The sequence below is a fragment of the Rana temporaria genome, chromosome 7 (assembly GCF_905171775.1).
Source record: "Rana temporaria chromosome 7, aRanTem1.1, whole genome shotgun sequence".
In the NCBI taxonomy this organism is placed as follows: domain Eukaryota; kingdom Metazoa; phylum Chordata; class Amphibia; order Anura; family Ranidae; genus Rana; species Rana temporaria.
Window position 1 is genome coordinate 16,461,169 of NC_053495.1, and position 22,542 is coordinate 16,483,710.

Below are 22,542 nucleotides of genomic sequence, written 5' to 3' on the forward strand. Positions count from 1 at the left end.
TATTGCATGCCATTGAAGTCAATGCAGAACAAATTATTTTCTTTTCTATTGACTTCTATGGGGAAACTCGCTTTGATATGCGATTACTATGGATTACGAGCATTCTCCTGGAATGGATTATGCTCGTAATCTGAGGTTCCACTGTACTGTTCTGCCTAGAAACCTGAGGTTATCCATGGCAACCAAAAAGTGACTTTTTACGTGAAAAGTGGTTTTAGACCAGCGATAGTAAATTAGAATCACTTGCAGAATTGAGCGATAGCGATTCGTCTGGAAATTCATCAAACACTGAAAGTAATGACAGGTACAATTCTGCAACTGAGCAAATTTCAGTGTTTTTGATTTGATTACATTATTGAATACATTTTTCTATTATATATTATAATTATTTATTATATTATAATTTTGTGTTTCAAACTTTATCATACCCGGGATGTCTACTAGACTCTGGTTTGGACAGATTTAGGGGGGGGAATTTTTAAGAATTACAGGCCTACAATATAAAACGCCAAATTTCCATGCGAAACAATGTACCGCTTTCAGCATCAAACATCTGACATAATCATACCGCCAGGGAGGTTAAACAAGCTGCTAGCAGGTTATCCAACAAGCTTCAAAAAGTGTTGAAGCCTGCTAGCAGCTTTTTTGAAAGTGGCAATCAGCACTCCTATTAGGATCTGTTTTCAACATTTACAAAATGGAGATGAATGGTACATTAAAAGCTTCAACAAAGCCTGCTGAAAGCTCTGCAAATAGCCAAAGCTTGCTGTTCACACTGCTCTTCTACAAGCTGAAGTAGGTTTGAAACAGGCCTTAGAAAGTGTTGTGTTAATGGATGTGATACCAACAAGCTAAATCCCTCTTCTCCCTCTCCAAGACTCAAGCAGCAAGGCCTCTTGACTTGAGTTCTCCAGTTCCATCACCCACCAACTGTGGCCCTTATCGTAGAAGAATACATATAGGCCTAAACTGAGGAAAACATTGTTTTTTGGGGGATATTTATTATAGCAAAAAGTACAAAATATAGCTTTTTTCCCCCCAAAAGTGTCCCTCTCTTTTTTTTTATAGCGCAAAAGCAGGAGGTGATCAAATACCACCAAAAGAAAGCTCTATTTGTGGGCAAAAAAATGTTGTTTGGGTGCCACGTCGCATTACTGCGCAACTGTTAGTTAAAGCGATGTAGTGCCGAATCGCAAAAAATGGCCCGGTCATTGGGCCGCCAAATCCTCCGGGGCTGAAGTGGTTAAATGTCACAACTGTAATCACCTGAATTTTTTTTTTCAGATGAATAAAGAAGACAGACACTTAAAAACATGCACTCAGAAAGCAAGAGATCTCGGGTTAGGGGATGGAGTAGCCAAAACTACAGCGCTGCAGCATGCTAATTGAAATACAGTGGAACCTCGGTTTAAGAGTAACTTGGTTTGAGAGCGTTTTGATGTGCGAGCACCTTTAATTTTTTTTTTTAATTCTGACTCGCAAGACGAGCAGAATTCAAGCTAAATAGGCCTGCAGTACCTCATTTGGCCTGAGGTACGGGGGCGCAGAAACCGCGCAGAGCCGAAAATAGGCCTGCAGTACCTCATTTGGCCTGAGGTACGGGGGCGCAGGAAACGAGCCATATAGGTAGATTCAGAAAGAGTTAGGCCGGCTTATCAGTAGATAAGCCGACCTAACTCAGAATCTACGCCGACTTATGTTTAAGTGTATTCTCAAACAGAGATACGCTTAAACATATCTAAGATACGAGCGGCTTGCGCCGTCCTATCTTAGGTTGCAATATTAAGGCTGGCCGCTAGGTGGCGCTTCCATTGCGGTCGGCGTAGAATATGCAAATCAGTAGATACGCCGAATCACGAACGTACGCCCAGTCGACGCAGTACATTTACGCCGTTAACGTTAGAGATAGGCCGCCTAAAGTTAGAGCTGGGCCCTAGGTGGCGTTGCAAATGTTAAGTATGGCCGCCGTTCCCGCGTCGAAATTCGAAACTTTTACGTCGTTTGCGCAAGTCGTCCGTGAATAGGGATTTAAGTAGTTTACGTCCACGTCAAAATCAATAGGCCAGTGCGGCGTACTTAGCCGCAATGCACACTGGGAAATGTAGGCACCCGGCGCATGCGCGGTTTAACAAAAACGTCAGGTCAAGCCCCATTAACACAAAACACGCCCCCTTAGAACAATTTGAATTAGGCGCCCTTACGCCCGCCCGCTTTAGGCTACGCCGCCGTAACTTAGCAGGCAAGTTCTTTGAGAATCAAGTACTTGCCTAGCTAACTTACGGCGGCGTAGCCTAAACACGCTAAGCTACGCCGCCGCAAGTTTACACCAACGTCTCTGAATCTACTTAAAGTGTCTTCGGGCCTTTTTGGCCATTTTTGGTGCTCTCTGGTGCTCCCCCACCACCTCTGGCCGCATTCGGTATTGCATCCCATTGAAGTCAATGCGTAACAATTTTCATTTCCATTGACTTCAATGGGAAAACTCGCTTTGATACGCGAGTACTCCTGGAACGAATTATGCTCGTAATCCGAGGTTCAACTGTACCACAGATCCACTGGCTGCAGATCAGAATGGACTGGCTTACGCACTGGAGCCTGCACAAAAAAAAATAAAGATCTGTAAAGAAAGTTTGCCTTCTGAATGCAAATGCATATGACAGGAATAAAGTATTTAAATGAGCCACTGCGGGTCTCTAATAAAAAAATAAAATAAAACAGGCAGATGGCAGGGCACAGAGTCTGCAGAACTGCACCCCAAGATGCCTATGACTCTCCCAATGCCAAGAACTATATAGGGTAGTCACAAGATCTTCTAGCATGTTACAATTCCTATATAGGAGTGTGCTTTGAGTAATTATTATTGACTGGAGTTGACATAAATTTATAAAAAAAAGAAAAAGCAACAGCAGGCCTCATTTAACTCAGCCCAACCTCAAATCGCCTGTATTGCTACAAATCGCAGCATACCACTACATCTGGAGTGATCAATAGATCAAGATCGGCTCCAACCACACAAAACAGCACAACATTTGCTCTTAGTTCATTCAGCAATCCAATCCCAAACTCCCCAGCAGATTCTCCAAAGCATCCAATCGCTGGTTAGCTTCTTCGATGGCGCTGTAGGTTTGTACGTTGCTGGTAATGTGGAAGCGAATGTCGTCAATCAGCGGGATGGAGTCCGTCTCTTGCCGTTCCTCAACTGTAGCGGCATCTTCTCGCACCGCGGCTGCGAACTCTTCTGAATCAACCAGCTACAAAGAGAAGGAAGATATTCATTTTATACTTAACGTAAAAATCCAGTTGAGTCGGTTGAGGGATACAGGACGGCTTAAACCTTCAGGTTATACAGCCACATACAGGAGGGTTCAACAGTGGAAATCAAAAATTATACTGTAGGGTTAGCCTGACCCAATCCACACGAATGCCTCGTACACACGATCGGAAATTCCGACAAGAAAAGTCAGATGTGGGCTTTTTCTCGGAAATTCCGACCGTGTGTAGGCTCCATCGGACTTTCCGCTAACAAAAGATTGAGAGCAGTTTCTCTATTTTTCCGACGGCAGCATCTATCCATGATGTGAAACATGTTAGCTTTTTTGTCCCCCCTGTCCACTTTCTACCATTGATTGCAGTGTTGCATGAATTTTTGGATGTTATATAGCTTTGGAGTTTATCCTTTGTTCATTTTGTTTCAATAAATCGCCTATCAGAGTGCGGCAGTCCAGGAACATTTCTTTTTTTCCACGGAAAAAGTTTCTAATCGGAAAATCCGCTCGTCTGTATGCAATTGCGACGCGCAAAAAAAAAACATGCATGCTCAGAATCAAGCAGAAGAGCCGAACTGCCTATTGAACTTCATTAATCTTGGCTCGTCGTACGTCTTGTACGTCACCGCATTCTTGACGGTCGGAATTTCCGACAGCATTTGTGTGTCCATGTGTATGCAGCACAAGTTTGAGCCAACATTCCGTCAGAAAAAATCCATGGGGCCAGATCCACGTAGCGTGGCGCATTGTTACGTCGGCGTAGCGTATCTCTGATACACTACGCCGACGTAACTTACAGCGTATTTTCCTTATCCTGAAAGAATTTGCGTAGTGCAACTTTGTTGGCGTAAGGGCGCGCAATTCAAATGGATGAGATGGGGGCGTGTTTTATGTTTATGTTAATACGTCTTGACCCGACGTAAATTACGTTTTTTTTGAACGGCGGGGTATCCCAGTGCGCATGCTCCAAATTAACCCGCAACAAGCCAATGCTTTCTACGTGAACGTAATTATACGCAAAGCCCTATTCGCGAACGACTTACGCAAACGACGTAAAATTGTCAAAATTCGGCGCGGGAATGACGTCCATACTTAACATTGAGTACGCCTCATATAGCAGGGGTAACATTACGCCGAAAAAAGCCTAACGGAAACAACGTAAAAAAAATGCGCCGGCCGGACGTACGTTTGTGGATTCGCGTATCTAGCTAATTTGCATACTTGATGCAGAAATCGGCGTAAACGCCACCTAGCGGCCAGCGTAAATATGCACCTTAGATCCGACGGCGTACTAAGATGTACGCCAGTCGGATCTAGCCCAGCTTCAGGCGTATCTTGTTTTGTGGATACAAAACAAAAGATACGCCGGAGCAAACTAGCAGTTACGCGGCGTATCAATAGATACGCCAGCGTAACTTTTGTGGATCTGGCCCATGGTTTTCTTGTCGGAATTTCCGATCGTGTGTACGCGGCATTAGGCTACATGCACACCAGCCTACACTGAAAAAAAAGAAGCATTTTGCGTTTTCTGTGGCCAGCAGACAAAACGTTCCTCAATCTCTGTGGAAAGAAATCAATGTTATGACGAGTCCTTTGCCTGAAAGGGAGTCTGGCAAACACAGCCATTTTTTTTTAGAAGCATCTACCAAAAACTGAAATCTAATCCCGCGTACACACGATCATTTTTCAGTATGAAAGAAAACGTTGTTTTTCAGCATGTTTTTCCCAACTTCATCATCAAAACGAAACGATGTTGCCTACACACCATCGTTTTTAAAAAATGATCTAGCAAAGCGCGGTGACGTACAACACGTACGACGGCACTATAAAGGGAAAGTTCCATTCGCCTTTGGGCTGCTTTAGCCGATTCCGTGTTAGTAAAAGACGATTCGCGCTTTTTTGTCTGTTACAGCGCGATGAATGTGCTTACCTTATTCAGAACGGTAGTTTTACCAGAACGAGCGCTCCCGTCTCATAACTTGCTTCTGAGCATGCGCGGGTTTTTTACGTCGTTTTAGCCCACACATGATCATTTTTGACAACCCGAAAAACGTCATAGTTTAAAACGACGTTAAAAAATGCAGCATGTTCGAAAAAAAAAAAAATTTTTGTTTTTCAGAACCTGAAAAACGATGTGCAGCCCACACACCATCATTTTAAATGACGTTTTTTTAAAAGCAACGTTTTTTTCATGCTGAAAAATGATCGTGTGTACGCGGCATTAGTTCTGGGTGGTTAGACCCTTTTCTGCTAGCAAGCTTTGCGTAGGAGAAGAATCCTCTTTGCGCGGGCTCCATACCTTCTCGACGATTCGGGCCATGTACTCCGTACACTGATCTTCCAAGCGTGTCAACTGAAAGAGTTTTGCCAACTTCCAAATTCCGATAACGCTGTCCTCGTCCAGCATCTGTGCCAATACTTTGCCGCACAGCCGCTTCAATCCTGGAAGCAGATACAGGTCGGCGACGCACAGCACCTCATATGCGTTTTCCGGACTCAGCTGAAAAAAACAAACACAGAGACAAGAGCTTCAGAAAAAGGGCCATGGAACAAAAGGTCAAAGAAGTGACCAAAGGATAAGAGATTGTTATGGGAAAAAAAACAAAACCTGAAAAATGTACTGATCTCCATCCAAAACACTCGCTTGTCCTGCTATGACCTCCGAGGACAGGAACATTCGAGAAATTATCGTTCTCAAGAGCTCTCAAAATAACAAGGTCAATTAAAAGCCATCACTTTTTAGCAAAAAAAAAAAAAGGGGGGGGGGGGGGTTTAATCCGATTGGTAGCTGTGAGAAACTTCTAAATGCTGCCACTTTGAAAAATCAGACTACGTGAGAGAGAGAACATTAACCACGAGTTCCTGAAATCTGGGCAAATTCAGCGGGGTTCAGCCGAGTTTCAAACCAGTGGCGGCTGGTGCTCACTGTGCCCATCAAATGCAGCCACTGTGCCATGCCATCAAACGCAGCCACTGTGGCATCAATTGTCACCACTGAGCCATGCCATCAAATGCAGCCACCGTGCCATCAATTGTCACCACTGTGCCATGCCATCAAATGCAGTCACTATGCCATCAATTCGCACCACTGTGCCATGCCATCAAATGCAGTCACTATGCCATCAATTCGCACCACTGTGCCATGCCATCAAATGCAGTCACTGTGCCATGCCATCAAACGCAGTCGCTGTGCCATGCCATCAAACGCAGCCAACGTGCCCTTTAATTGTCGCCACTGTGCCCATTGATGCCACTGTGCCCATTGATTGTTGCCACTGTGCCCTTTAATTGTTGCCACTGTGCCCTTTAATTGTTGCCACTGTGCCCTTTAATTGTTGCCACTGTGCCCATTGATGCCGCTGTGCCCTGTAAAATGCACTTACCTTAATCCTCCGACGTCCCTCGATGTCTTCTCCCGCCTCGGTGACGCTTCAGCCAATCAGGTTACCGATAACCAGAATCGGCAAACCTAATTGGCTGAGACGGTTGTCAGTCTTATCCAAGGAACGCACCCCGTACGTTCCCTGGATAAGACATCCGGGAGACGAGGGCTGTACTCGGAAAGCCCATCAGAGCCACTGTCTCTGATAGGCACTTCCGCACAGCCAACCAGCTGCCGTTATTCAGGTGGTCGGCGCTCAATGGCCGGCCACCTGAATAGACCAGCGGCAGCTGGCAACAATAACATACATTCATGCAATGCATGAATGTATGTTATTTTCAGTGGCGGTGCGGAGCCAGAGGGGGCGGCGCTCCAGCGCCCCCTATGGACGGACCGCTGCTGTTTTAAACCATATATGGGGCATGCTAAATGTATCCAAGTAAATCGATTGATCAACTTGGGTACAACCAGCCTGTCCGATTTTTTTATACGATTACTGCCAGCGGCTATCACTGTCTGTTCTCTCCCACTAGGACGGCTTCCCCCCCGCTGGGAGAACACAATGGCTACATGCGAGGGATTCGCCATCAAGGAAAATCTAGCTATTTTCTTTTCTGCAACCCGTGGTTGCAGGAAATAAAAATCGCTCCATCCATGGCCGGATTAAAGTGATAGTAAACCGCGCCAATTCTATACTTTTTTTTTTTTTTTTTTAACTCTACAAGGTAAAGGCATAATGTGCCAGTATGCAACACATACTAGCAAATTTTGAAATACTTACCATAGAACAAAGCCCTCCAGCGCCGTGCCGTCTGATTTTCCGCGTGCAGGAGTCACGGACCGCGGCAAAAAGCTCTGAAGGAACGGCATGAGTTTTCTGTCCCGGCGACGTCACCGGCTGCATGCAGTGTGAATATCTTCTAAATGTGCACGTTTAAAAAGATATTCACTGTACCCCCTGGCAAGTCTCATTATAGGCTTACCGGTAGGTACAAGTGCCACAAAAAGGCTTTACTTCCACTTTAAAAAAGAGCTGTAAATGTTTGTTTTTTTTCATAACAAACATGTTATACTGGCCTCCTCTGTGCATTTGGTTTGGCACAGAGCGGCCCAGATCCTCCTCATCTGGGGTCCCCCCGCAGCGCTCCTGGCTCCTCATCATCTCGAGTGCCCCCAGGGAGAGCCGCTCTCCCTGGGGGGCACTCGCGCATGCTCCCGGGTCTTGCTGCCGCATCCATTGACACAGACAGCAGGACTCGGCTCCGGCCCCCATTTCACTGGATTTGATTGACGCTGCTATCAATCTACCCAATGAGGACTCAAGACAGCAGCTGGAGCTGCTGTGCTTGTCCCTGTCCATGCTAGGATCGGGTAAAAAGGGAGGCACTGGGGGGGTTATCATCTCTGTGCATCACCTGAGGTCCGTCACTTCATGTGAGTGTTTACAACCACTTTTAAGCTCAAAGTAAAGGCTTGCATTTTATTTTAAGGCCGCGTTATTCCCCTTTTTGTGCCTACATTTCTACGCACACTTGGGGGGGGGGGGGGGGGAACATTATGTGCAATTTGTTAACATAACTTTTAGATAAGATTAAATAGCAACCCTATGTAATCGTATCTAAAAGTTATGTTAACAAAATTGCACAAATTAGCAAAGGGGCTTTTTTTTATTTATTTTTTTAACAACATCAAAAGTAACTAGGAAACTGGAGAAGTTTCCACTAACGGGTCCAAAGTGTACCTATGTGCAACCCTCTGTTGCCCCCTGCTGGGCATGTCTATCAAAAGCATAGCCCACTTATTAATGTGAACCCGTTTTTATATCCATCGCTTCTAAAAATAAAATCATTGCCCAAGAGTAACACCATTACCCAGCCAAAAAGGCCATTCTGTGCTCATCTCTGATCTAGTTTCACTCTGTGACTGGGGCCTCACTTTCTCTGACCCCCATGGCTAACTCTTTCCAATTGTAAAGGTCTCGAAAAATAAATAAAACAAGTTATACTTTCCTGCTCTGAGTCTGTTGTAGTGGATTTGCAAAGAGCAGCCTGAATCCTCCTCTTCTCGGGTCTCCCCTTCACTGCTCCTGGCCCCTCCCCTCCTGTTGAGTGGCCCAACAGAAAGCAGCTTGTTATGGGGGCACCCGAGCCTAGCTGCAAATCCGTGTGTCCATTCAGACACAGAGCTGCTGCTCGGCCCCGCCCCCTCTCTCCCCCCCGATTGGCTGTGACACAGCAGATGGCGCCATTGGCTCCCCAGCTGTCAATCAAGTCATTTAGCCAATCAGTATAGAGAGTCTCGGGCGCCGAGGGACTCGTGGACGTCGCTGGACAGAGATGGGGCTCAGGTAAAAGTATTAGGGGTGCTGGAGAGGCTGCTGCACACAGAAGGTTTTTTATCTTAATGCATAGAATACATTCAGATAAAAAAGAAAACTCCTGCCTCCTTTAAAGAGAAGTTCCAAGAAAAATAAACAAACAAACAAACAAACCACTCATTCATGAGACCTGAATACCTTATTTATTTATGTTGTGTTTTTTTTTGTACAACTTTAGTTAAAAAAAAATATATATATATATATATATATATATATATATATATATATATATATATATATATAAATATAAATGCAACTAAAAATTGTACCAAAAAAAAAAAAGTAAACAGCTCTGTGGGGGGGGGGGGGGTGGTTAAATATCACCAACCCCCACAGGGCTGTTTACATTTTTTATTTTTATTTGTACAATTTTAGTTTAAAAATGTTATTATATTTTTTTTATAACTAAAATTGTACAAAAACAAACAAAAACAAAAAACAAACACAGGGCATAAATAAGGTATTCTGGTCGCATGAAGGCGGGGCTTGTTCATGTGGCTGGAGCCGACCTGTCAGGCTTGGTTCATTGTTCTGTCACCTGGGCCTCCTGATTTATAACAGCCCTGGTGTGAACTAGAACACAACTGCATCCAAGGAAGGAGAATAATGCTGTACCCCCAACAACCAACCAATCATCTATTATAGGCCCCTTTCACACTGGGGCGGTTTGCAGGCGCTATTGCGCTAAAAATAGCGCCTGCAAACTGACCCTAAACAGCGGATGCCGTTTCTCCAGTGTGAAAGCCGGAGCGATGCGCTAGCAGGACCGCTCCAAAAGTCCTGCTAGCAGCATCTTTGGAGCGGTGAGAGGAGCGGTGTGTTTACCGCTCATTCCCATTGAAATCAATGGGAAACTGCGGCTATACCGCCAGAGGCGCATTACCGGCGGTATTAACCCTTTTTCGGCCACTAACGGGGGTTAAAACCGCACCGCTAGTGGCCAAATACCGCCGCAATTCCGACAGTATAGCGCCGCTATTTTTAGCCCCCGCCCCAGTGCGAAAGGGGCCTTAGCGTTAATGATGAACTCCAGACTAAATGGCTAAACTAAAATATGTGAAAAATGGCAGCGTCACCTCCAGTTATGCTAAAGCAGTTGTGTGATCCAGGAACATCTACCAGACAACACAGCTTTGTCCTGAACCTCCCCGCAGACTAAAACGACACTTATAAAAATTGCCTTCCCAAGACCCATCCCCTGAAACTAGACAATGAAGGAGTAGCAGCACAATGGTGAATGCCTCTGCTCTCCTTTACTCTGCACTACAGACCCACACAGACATTCTGGGGGGGGTGGGCACTGTAATATTCAATCGGTCATGGCGTTTGCGGGGTGCTCACCTCAGTGTCATCGCTGTAGATATAGTATAGGACGCGGGTGAAGGTCTCCTCGTTGATGTTGTGTAGGGTGATCACCGGGATGCTGGGCTGGCTCTGCAGCTCCTGGCTCTCGCAGAAGTGATCTTGCAGCAAAGCTTTGAAGTAGTCGCTCCGGCCGCAGAAAAACGACTGCAATGTAAGAAATGTTGGCATTAAACAATTCGTCTGCTGCGCTAAATAAAGCAGCCATGTGCAACCTCTACACTTCAGCTGTTCAGAAATAGGGATGAGCTTTGTATTCGAGTCAAACTCATGTTCGACTCAAACATTGTATGTTCGATCGTTCGTTGAATTACGAACGTTACGGGCCGTTCGCGCCAAATTCGAGTTACGTTTCTACGTGGTGTGTGTAGCGTCTGTGTCTGTGCTATTTTTCTCAGTGATTTCCATCCATATTGCAGGGACCAGACATTACATTAAAGCCGCAATTTTAATGATGCTTAAATTTTTCATTTTTTTAAATATTGTACCTGCTGGGTGTCTATAGTATGCCTGTGAAAACGTCTTTAACCACTAGCCGACCAGCCACCGTCATTATACGGCGGCAGGTCGGCTCTCCTGGGCGAGAGCCCGTAGCTATACGTCCTATCGTATAGCCGCCACTAGGGGGCGCGTGCGCGCCGCCGGAGGCGCGCGCCCCCCGCTCGCCCCCGACTCCCGTGTGTGTGCCCAGCGGGCGCGATCGCCGCCGGGCACACGCGATCGCTCGTTACAGAGCGGGGACCGGGAGCTGTGTGTAAACACACAGCTCTCGGTCCTGTCAGCGGGGGAAATGCTGATCTTCTGTTCATACAATGTATGAACAGAAGATCAGTGTTTCCCCTAGTGAGGCCACCCCCCCACAGTAAGAACACACAAGGGACATACTTAACCCCTTCCCCGCCCCCTAGTGTTAACCCCTTCACTGCCAGTGGCATTTTCATAGTAATCTAATGCATTTTTATAGCACTGATCGCTATAAAAATGCCAATGGTCCCAAAAATTTGTCAAAAGTGTCCGAAGTGTCCGCCATAATGTCGCAGTACCGAAAAAAAAATCGCTGATCACCGCCATTACTAGTAAAAAAAATATATTAATAAAAATGCCATAAAAATACCCCCTATTTTGTAAACGCTATAACTTTTGCGCAAACCAATCAATAAACGCTTATTGCGATTTTTTTTTAGAAAAATATGTAGAAGAATACGTATCGGCCTAAACTAAGGAAAAATTTTTTTTTTTATATATTTTTGGGGGATATTTATTACAGCAAAATGTAAAAAATATTATATTTTTTCAAAATTGTCGCTCTATTTTTGTTTATGGCGCAAAAAATTAAAACCGCAGAGGTGATCAAATACCACCAAAAGAAAGCTCTATTTGTGGGAAAAAAAGGACGCCAATTTTGTTTGGGAGCCACGTCGCACGACCGCGCAATTGTCAGTTAAAGCGTCGCAGTCCCGAATCGCAAAAAGTGCTCTGGTCTTTGACCAGCAATATGGTCCGGGGGGTAAGTAGTTAAGAACCCGGGTCTTGCCCGAGGGAACATGTATCAATGGAAAAAAAAAAGTTTTAAAAACGGTTATTTTTTCAGGAGTCCTGAAAAAAAACCGATAGTTTTTAAAACTTTTTTTCCCCATTGATAGTGACATGTTCCCTGGGGCAAGACCCGGGTTCTCAAAGATGCTTTCACGGGCATACTATAGACACCCAGCAGGTACAATATTTAAAGGAAGTTTTATTTTATTTTTTATTTTTTTATTTAAAGCATCATTAAAATCACTGCTCCTGAAAAAACGACCGTTTTTAAAACTTTTTTTCCATTGATACATGTTCCCTGGGGCAAGAACCAGGTTCTCAAAGACGTTTTACGACAATAACTTGAATATTAGGCTTTAAAATGAGCACTTTTGAATTTGATTGTTCGAAACCCATAGACGTCAATGGGGTTTCTAAATGTTCGCGCAAACGGTCGGTCCGTTTGAAGGTTCTGGTGCGAACCGAACAGGGGGTGGGATTGTTCGGCTCATCCCTATTCAGCAACATCGAGAACAGGAACTTTTCTGATCTGCTCCCCTTTGGTGCATTAAAGCGGAGGTTCACCCATAGCTTACACATTTTCCCCTTAGATGGATGCTCGTTTTGTCTAGGGGAATCGGCTATTTGTTTTAAAATATGATCCGTACTTACCCGTTTACGAGATGCATCTTCTCCGCCGCTTCCGGGTATGGGCTGCGGGACTGGGCGTTCCTTCTTGATTGACAGTCTTCCGAGAGGCTTCCGACGGTCGCATCCACCGCGTCACGATTTTCCGAAAGAAGCCGAACGTCGGTGCGCAGGCGCAGTATAGAGCCGCACCGACGTTCGGCTTCTTTCGGCTACGAGTGACGCGATGGATGCGACCGTCGGAAGCCTCTCGGAAGACTGTCAATCAAGAAGGAACGCCCGCTCCCGAAGACCCATACCCGGAAGCGACGGAAGAAGACGCATCTCGAAAATGGGTAAGTACGGATCATATTTTAAAACAAATAGCCGATTCCCCTAGACACAACGAGCAGGAATCTAAGGGGAAAAGAGAAAAAAAAAAAGGAATTGGGTGAACTCCCGCTTTAAATAGACAATTGGAAGCATTTTGTTAGTTCTGCAAAGAAATCTTTTGATCTCATCACAAAAACAATTAACTTTTTTTTATTTGCACCAACAGTTATATTTTTAGGACAAGCTTTTGAGGCCAACCACCCTCTTCTAAAGTCAAAGCGGTACTGATAATAATATCAGTAACAATAATATCTGTAATAGTAATAATACCAGTAACAACAACAACAATTTGTCTGCAAATTAGATTTTCTATCCAACAAGAAGAAAATAAAATTGCATCAAGTCTCTTACTTTGTGGCACAGGAAGTTGTAACCCTGGATCTGGAAACAGAGGTCGGGGTAACTGCAGAAATTATCTGTGCTATCAAACGGAAGTTCACCGAACCCCACCTATAGGAAAAAGGAAGCAGAACAGAGGTCAGGTAAATCAGAACAACAAATGTACTACTACTGAATTTTTTTATTTTTATGTTTAGGAGAAAAAAAAAAACAGATGACAACCCTTAAAAAGTGTTACTAAACCCACAACAGTAAAATCAGTCTGTAGATGCAGTAAACCAGGGGTCTCCAAACTTTTTAAACAAAGGGCCGGTTTATTGTCCTTCAGACTTAAAGCGGATGTGCCATGGTGAAAAAATATTAAAAGCCAGCAGCTACAAATACTGCAGCTGCTGACTTTTAATATTAGGACACTTACCTGTCCTGGAGTCCAGCGCTGATCGCAGCAGAGCACGAGCGATCGCTCGTCTCTCTGCTGCTCCCCCCGCCATCCACGCTGAGGGAACCAGGAAGTGAAGCGCTGCGGCTTCACTGCCCGGTTCCCTACGGCGCATGCGCGAGTCGCGCTGCGCCCGCCGATTGGCTCACACGCTGTGTGCTGGGAGCCGAGTGTTCCCAGCACACAACGGGCGACAGACGGGAAGTCAGAAAAACCCGTCTTTTGCCCGTAGCGTGTGGCCGGAAGTGGGTGCAAATACCTGTCTTTAGACGGGTATCTGCACCCCCCTCCCCCCTGAAAAGGTGTCAAATGTGACACCGGAGGGGGGGAGGGTTCCGATCAGCGGGACTCCACTTTAGGGTGGAGAACCGCTTTAAGGAGGGCCGGATTGTGGCCAGCGGGAGTGAACATTTTCCTGGCATCAGTGGACGCAAACATCGCCACATTTCGTATGGGGGGGGTGCCCCATCATTGGTATCATAGGGAGGAATAGTGCCCCATTGTTGGCGTCAATGGAAAAAATGGTGCCCCATTTTTGGTGTCAGATGGTAGAATAGTGTCTTGTATCAATGGGAGGAATAATGTTCCGAGGGCCGGATAAAGGCAAGAAAAGGGCCAATCCAGCCCCCGGGCTGCAGTTTGGAGACCACTGCAGTAAACCATGCTGGTTATACTCACTGTGGAACCTACGGGGTTAATCCTGAACATTGTGTATAGGAGGGTGCATGTGATCAGCACAGAGCCAAACCAGCATTGTCCAGAGGGGTCAGGTGTCATGCAGTCTCAAAAATATTTTTATTTTATATTTGTACTTGGATTCTGTATGTTTAAAACTTAATCTGAACCATAAAATATCTATTCAAAATAGAAAACTATGTGGTTAAAAAAGAAAAAAAGGCAGCTAAAGATCCGATTGGACGGCCAATGCATACACGTGAAAACCACAAAAAAAAGGATTACATAAACAGTGCAGATGCTGCACGCCACCAATACACGATAACAACTAAAATTAGAGCTCGGTAAATGGAGAGAGAATAACAATGAAAACATGTCTTGTGTGCGTGAGCGAGGAGAAAAACATTCTATATTCCCAGATATAACAAACCTTTATCCCCGCCATTTGGAAGTGACAGGAAAATGGAAGCATTAGGTCTGAAGTGCATTTATAACGATGAACAGCATAATTACCGACAACGCTATTAACTTGTGTGACTTTCCTTGAAACGTGACAGAAGTATTATACACACACAACAATGCCGCTGTAATCGCACAGGCAATTTAGGGAAAATGGGCTTTAATTATTTTTTTTTGTATTTTGTTTGATTAAAAATAGAAAAAGGTGGCTCTATATAACATAGAGGCACCGCTTAACAGGTAATTGAGCAGGCGGAATGAGAAGTGCAAAGTGCATTCAAATGCTGCAACCGAGTCATCGCTAAACTCATAGGACCTGCAGAAACTATATTGTTTTTTGAGTGGGGGGGCGGCAAACAACCACTAAAACCCCCCCCCCCCTACCCGCGGTTTGCCAGTCTACCAAGACTTACCCGATCAGCGGGATCATCAGGACATCAGGAAGAGGGACAGGCTGCGGCAGGCATCTTGCTCCGTGCGTCTCCTTCCCTCCTCCTAGGCGTCCAATAGAATCGCCTAACATTTCAGCCAATCAGGAAAACATACTTCCCGATACTTCAGTGTTAAAAAAAAAAAAAAGCAAATATTTAATTGCTATTCCAACACCATGCAATGCTCTGCGCTCCGAGATCACCCTATTTTGAAGCCTATTAGATGCTCTAAATCGGGTGCTCGAAAAATACACCCCCACCACTGTAATTCAGGTGCCCGGTGTTCCAAAAAGGGGCCGGACACCTGAAAATCGGGGTGGCAAGGACAAAGGGGGCAGCGCACTTAAAGCGGAGCTACACCCTAAAGTGGAACTCCCGCTGATCGGAACCCTCCCCCCCTCCGGTGTCACATTTGACACCTTTCAGGGGGGAGGGGGGTGCAGATACCTGTCTAAAGACAGGTATTTGCACCCACTTCCGGCCACACTGTCTCGGGCAGACTGCGGGCATGATGTCACCTCCTGTCCCCCCCCCCCGTTGTATTCTGGGAACACTCGCTCCCAGTACACAGCGGGAGTCAATCGTCACTCGCAGCGCGACTCGCGCCGTAGGGAACCGGGCAGTGAAGCCGGAGCGCTTCGCTTCCTGGTTCCCTCACCGAAGATGGGGGGGCAGCAGAGTGACGAGCGATTGCTCATCCTCTGCTGCGGACGGCGCTGGACTCCAGGACAGGTAAGTGTCCTAATATTAAAAGTCAGCAGCTGCAGTATTTGTAGCTGCTGGCTTTTAATATTTTTTTTTAAGCAGAGCTCCGCTTTAATGCACGGGCCGCCACTGGAGCATTTTATGGTCCTTCAGACTTTACTGCCTAGACCAGGGATAGGCAATTAGCGGACCTCCAGCTGTTGCAAAACTACAAGTTCCATGAGGCATAGCAAGACTCTCACAGCCACAAGCATGACACCCAGAGGCAGAGGCATGATGGGACTTGTAGTTTTGCAACAGCTGGAGGTCCGCTAATTGCATATCCCTGGCCTAGACTGTGGCCATCGCGAGTAGAAAATGTCCTAGCATCAGTTTGAGTATCGTGTCAGCGAGAGGAATTGTACCCCATCGTTGGTAGGAATTGTACCCCATTGTTGGTGTCACTGGGAAGAACAGAGCCCCATCAGTGGGAGGAATAGTGCCCCATCGTTCGTGTCAGTGGGAGGAATAGTGCCCCTTCCTTAGTGTTGGGGGGGGGGGGGGGAATAGTGCCCCTTCCTTAGAATGAGTGGTCCTTCATTATAAGGGCTATGCGCACCTGCACACTCAGCTGGTATTCTGCAAGACCAGGAGGCTGGGTTGGAGATTTCTTCCCTCTCAAAATTCTTCGAAATCGTCGAACTGCAGAACTCAATATGGTAAAAGTGTAGCTCAACCACAATACAAAAGGTTTGCAGATTAGGGGGGAGAGATCACGGGTGGTAAAAACAAGGCTCAACTACATGTTTTTACTGACCCCCGATTGCAAGAGAAAACCCAAGCATAAATCAAAAAGGTTATCCTGAATAAAACCCCTTCTCATTAAACAAATACAATGTTTGAAAAGGAAGTGGCAAAACATGAATACAACAGGTTGCTATAAGAAAGGCTGTCATTTTTCCAATATTGACGGTTTACAGATTTGACCTTCCACAGGCTGGTCTGTCCACATCAATGAACACCCAGACCTCCGGATCACCATGGCAAATACATTCTGTTCCCAGAGAGGAGTTATATTTGGAAGGCAGGAGGGAGAGGGCAGCCGAGGCCTGCTAAGACATTAATAGCTCCTGTCAATCCCTTTCATGTGGCGGTAAAATGCCTCCTATTCTGTAATTGCAGAAATCCCAGAGAAATCGAAAAATACAGCGTTTCTGTTTCTCGTTTAACCTACAAATGGGATTAAAGGCCATTCTTTAGAGTACGCTGGACACAAGCGGCAGACAGCGTGAAATCCAGGCAGAGAACAGGTTCAGGCTGTGTCCTCCGCCTACACGCACAGCCAGACGCTTGTCCATTTACCGCAATGTCATCCCTAAGACTCAGTGTATTGGTTAACCTTTTCACTGCCACATATCTAGATCTAAAATATATAAAAAAAAAAAAAAAAAACACACACACACACACACACACACACACACACACACACACACACACCGGCATATTGATTGTCTAGTGTCAAGCTGATTGGGAAGCCATTCACACTTGAGTCTTGTGGCAACACATGGTAAAACACTTTACTATGCATTAGCACAACACACCTTCTCTTTGTGCAGTGTGCTACAAGACCATTCATTATGTGATTACTGTCGCTATAGCCATTTGTGATTTTTATAGAAAATATAAGTAGAAGCTGGGCTTTCCTTATTCATATGCTAATGAACTTGTTGGACTGGTTCAGTAACCTCAGGACAGGAAGTGATGTAGGCAGGAAGAATAGGGAGGGAAAAATGGCTTGGATACAACCATGTGCTCAAGACAAAGCAGATGTTGTCTTGCAGTCTTGAGAAGACTGCTCCTTTGAGTCCTGCAAGACAACTTCTAGTGCTGCGGCTTTGTCTTGAGCACATTGGTTGTGTCCAAGCCATTTTCCCTCCCCCTACTTCCTGACTACATCACTTTGTGTCCTGAGCTTCATGAACCGGTCCAACAAGTTCATTAGCATATGAATAGGGGGAGCTATAAAAATCACTAAAATAGCAAGTAGAAGCTGGGTTTCCCACTATTTATGTGCTAATGAACTTGTTGGACTGGTTCATGAAGCTCAGGACAGGAAGTGATGTAGGCAGGAAGTAGGGGGAGGGAAAATGGGTTGGACACAACCATGTGTTCAAGACAAAGCAGCAGCACTAGAAGTTGTCTTGCAAGATTCCAAGGATTCCAAGGATTCTCAAGACTGCAAGACAACTTCTAGTGCTGCTGCTTTGTCTTGAGCACATGGTTGTGTTCAGCCCATCCCCCCCCCCCTACTTCCTGCATCACTTCCTGTCCCGAGCTTCATGAACCAGTCCAACAAGTTCATTAGCTATAAATAGGGAAGCCTAGGATCAAATTTTATTTATCCTGGATAATAGGAAGAAAACACCATCACCAGGAAGAACCAAGTGAAGTAACTGTTTGGTGTAGGTCCATCACATACTTTGTACATGCTTTTTTACTACGAAGGATAGATAGCTTGCGCAAGTTGTAGATATATTTTGTAAATGGTCTTGAATTGTTTTTTCCCCCTACAATTGTATCTAAAGCGAATTTTGTTTAGTAAAGCACACCAATACGCTACAGACATTTTTAATGCTTCCTTGCTTTTACCGCAAAGAGACAAAGGTCAAGTGTCATCCAGGGTTCTCATCCATGCAGGTTAAGGGGTTTCAAATTGCTTTCAAGTCATTTGGAGGTCATACAGGAGGAACCTGGATTTTAGGAGACTGGTAAAACCCAGCGTGAGTCCTGGAGCCCAGAGGCTTGTGGAAAAATTAAGTCTTCAATCCTGGGTTCTGGTTTTGCAGACAACCAGTACATAAATTGCTCAGGTGTGTGGAAGGCTTTTGTTAGAGATGTGACCATAGTTCAAGGCTCCCCTCTCCCGAGAAGTCCATGAGGCTGCTAGAGAGCAGCCAAAAGGTGTATTCTATGGTGTCACAGACAGAGGCCACAAGCCTGGGAGACAGAGGAGCAGCACTGCAAGAGTAAGCCAAGAAGCCGAATAAAGTTATGGTGTTTTGTAGCATCGGAGAAGGCATGCAGAAAACCCCAGCGAGGGCACCCCTTTTGTGACCAAACTCAACTGTTCTGTCACAGAAAGGGTACCCTCTGATCTCCGATTGGAAGAGGTGGAGAGGCAAGGCAGTTACATCACACTATCCACGTCTTCCAATTAGAGAACGCATTGCATTTAGTCAAACAATGCAAAGCAGTGTCTGAACGGCGCCCGTGCCCAGTGGTCGATTTCCTGCGTTTAAAATGCAGTAAGGTAGACACTCTGCATGGGACCCACAAACTAGTGGAGATCACCAGAGTAGTGATGTCTATACAGCGATTTCCAGCTTTTAGAGACCTGGGGCCGGATTCAGAAAGAAATGCCCATCTTTAGGCGGGCGTAGCGCATCTCAGATACACTACGCCGCCGTAACTTAGAGCGGCAGGTCCCATATTCACAAAGAACTTGCACTTTAAGTTACGGCGGCGTAGTGTAAATGGGCCGGCGTAAGCCCGCCCAATTCAAACTAGGCTGGTAGTGGGCGTGTTGTATGTTAATGACTCGTGACCCCACGTAAATGAAGCGCTTAACGAACGGCCCATGCCCAGTATCACGTCGAATTGTCTCCGTAAATTACGCCGGCTCAATGCTTAGTCGACATGAACGTAACCTATGCACAGCCCCATTCACGGACGACTTACGCAAACGACGTAAAACGTGTAAAATTCTACGCTGTTCCAACGTCCATACTTAACATTGGCTGCGCCTCATATAGCAGGGGTAACTTTACGCCGGTCAGACGCCTTACGTAAACTACGTATATTGATACGCTGGGCGCAACCACGTTTGTAAATCGGCGTATCTTACTCATTTGCATATTTTTAATGGGAACGCCGAATGCGTCCAGTGTAACTATGCGACCACGATACGCCGGCGTTAGGAAATTACGTTGGTCGGCTGAAGCCATGTTTTCAGGCATATCTAGCTTTGTGAATCGGCGTAAAGATGCAACGGCGCACATTTTAAATTACCCTTATCTTCTTTCTGAATCCGGCCCCTGGTGCCCAACCTATGGCCCTTGGACCCCTGCAGACACTGATCTGCATTTCCCCGTTGCTTTGTTATAGCAGTGATTTCTAGCAGTGTCTTGTAATGTCTCCAGTCTATGACTGTCTCCTGAAGTCTCCCCAATCTGCAAAACCTCCTATAGCATATTCACAGTCTCCGACCATCTTGTGCACCGTGTCTCCAGTCACTTGTATCATGTCTACAGCCTCCGGCCATCACTTGTATCATGTCTACAGCCTCCGGCCATCACTTGTATCATGTCTACAGCCTCCGGCCATCACTTGTATCATGTCTACAGCCTCCGGCCATCACTTGTATCATGTCTACAGCCTCCGGCCATCACTTGTATCATGTCTACAGCCTCCGGCCATCACTTGTATCATGTCTACAGCCTCCGGCCATCACGTGTATCAGGTCTACAGTCTTTGACTATATTATCTTGTGTGTCTGCTCTCCATTGAATCTTATGTGCAGCTGCACTCGAGGCCCCTCACATCAAGAAAGTTAATCACCACTGTTCTAGAGGGATTCAAACAGGTATGGTTACATTGCTCCAAGCTAGTCCAATGTAATGATGTAAAAAATATCCATACCTAGAGTTCTTCTTTAGGAATAAAAAATAAATACATTTAAAAAAAAAAAAATTAAAAAAAAATTTACTTGCAGGTAAACCGGTCACATAAAAAAGAGATTTTTAATACAGCTTACCTGTAAAATCTTTTTCTTGGAGTACATCACGGGACACAGAGCGGCATTCATTACTATATGGGTTATATGGAGTACCTTCAGGTGTAGACACTGGCAATCTCAAACAGGAAATGCCCCTCCCTATATAACCCCCTCCCATAGGAGGAGTACCTCAGTTTTGTAGCAAGCAGTATGCCTCCCAAAATGGTCCTCAAAAAAGAGGGGTGGGAGCTCTGTGTCCCGTGATGTACTCCAAGAAAAAGATTTTACAGGTAAGCTGTATTAAAAATCTCTTTTTCTTTATCGTACATCACGGGACACAGAGCGGCATTCATTACTATATGGGATGTCCCAAAGCAATGCTTACAATGAGGGGAGGGAGAACATCTCCAAGACAAAAGGATTTAATTTAGAGATATACTCAAATCATAATAAATCCAACTTAGTTGAGAAAAATTGAGTTAAATTTAAAATTTAACTCAAAAAAGAGGAGCCCCCGGAATCCGAGGGTCTCAAACTGCAGCCTGCAGCACTGCCTGCCCGAAGGCAGTATCAGTATTCCTTCTTACGTCCAACTTGTAGAATTTTGTAAACGTGTGGACAGAAGACCAGGTTGCCGCCTTGCAAACTTGAGCCATAGAGATCTGGTGGTGTGCTGCCCAGGAGGCGCCCATGGCTCTAGTAGAATGAGCCTTTAATGATACTGGAGGAGGCAACCCTTTCAAGCCGTAGGCCTGAGTGATTAATTGCTTAATCCACCTAGAAATGGTGGACTTTGCAGCTGCCTGCCCCTTCTTGGGCCCATCCGGTAGAATGAACAGCACATCTGTTTTCCGGATCTTCTTTGTAGCTTTAAGATAGGCCTTCATGGCCCTGACAATATCCAAGGTATGCAGCAACCCTTCCTTTCTGGAAGTAGGTTTAGGGAAGAAGGATGGTAATACCAAATCCTGGTTCAAATGAAAACTGGATATGACCTTCGGTAGGAAGGAAGGATGAGGGCGGAGAACGACCCTGTCCTTATGAAAAACAAGATATGGTTCCTTACAGGATAAGGCCGCTAGCTCCGAAACTCTTCTTGCGGAAACTATGGCAACCAAAAATACTAACTTCCTTGTCAGTAGAACCAAAGGAATTTCAGCCAACGGCTCAAACGGTTGTTTCTGTAAACTTGACAGAACAAGATTTAAATCCCACGGACAAAGCGGGGATTTAACTGGAGGTCTAATACGTAAGACCCCTTGAAGGAAGGTCTTAACCAGCGAGTGGGTGGCCAGCGGCCGCTGAAACCACACTGACAGAGCAGAAATCTGTCCTTTGATTGTGCTTAATGCCAATCCTTTATCCACTCCTAGCTGGAGAAAACTTAATACTCTATCGATGGTAAATTTGCGAGAAAAGCCATCGCTTGGACTCACACCAGCCTACATAGGCCTTCCAGACCCTGTAATAAATCACCCTAGAGACCGGTTTCCTGGCTCTGATTAGGGTAGAGACTACTTTCTGAGACAGACCTCTACCCCTGAGAATCAGGGATTCAGCTTCCAGGCCGTCAAATTTAGATGCCGTAAGGCAGGGTGGAGGATCGGACCTTGCGATAGCAGGTCTGGCCGTAGAGGAAGAGTCCAAGGGTCTCCCACTACCATCTTTAGGATGAGTGAGTACCATGCCCTTCTGGGCCATGCTGGAGCTACCAGGATGACTGGTATGTGTTCCACCCGGATCCTGCGCAGCAGGCGGGGTAGTAACTGGAGCGGGGGAAACGCATAAAGAAGTTTGAACTGATGCCAAGGGCAAACCA

At 45.6% G+C, this 22,542-nt stretch overlaps 1 protein-coding gene across 1 annotated transcript in view; it reads right to left on the reverse strand.

Annotated features, from left to right (window-relative positions):
- Positions 1-2,911: 2,911 nt before the first annotated feature.
- ABTB1 (ankyrin repeat and BTB domain containing 1) overlaps positions 2,912-22,542 on the reverse strand; it is a 49,062-nt gene continuing 29,431 nt past the window's right edge. The window contains exons 9-12 of the mRNA XM_040358977.1: positions 13,274-13,372; positions 10,367-10,534; positions 5,566-5,766; positions 2,912-3,251 (exon numbers count right to left, since the gene is read on the reverse strand). Of these exons, the coding sequence (XP_040214911.1) occupies positions 3,045-3,251; positions 5,566-5,766; positions 10,367-10,534; positions 13,274-13,372 (675 nt within the window). The 3' untranslated portion in view covers positions 2,912-3,044. The remainder of the gene's footprint in view (positions 3,252-5,565; positions 5,767-10,366; positions 10,535-13,273; positions 13,373-22,542) is intronic.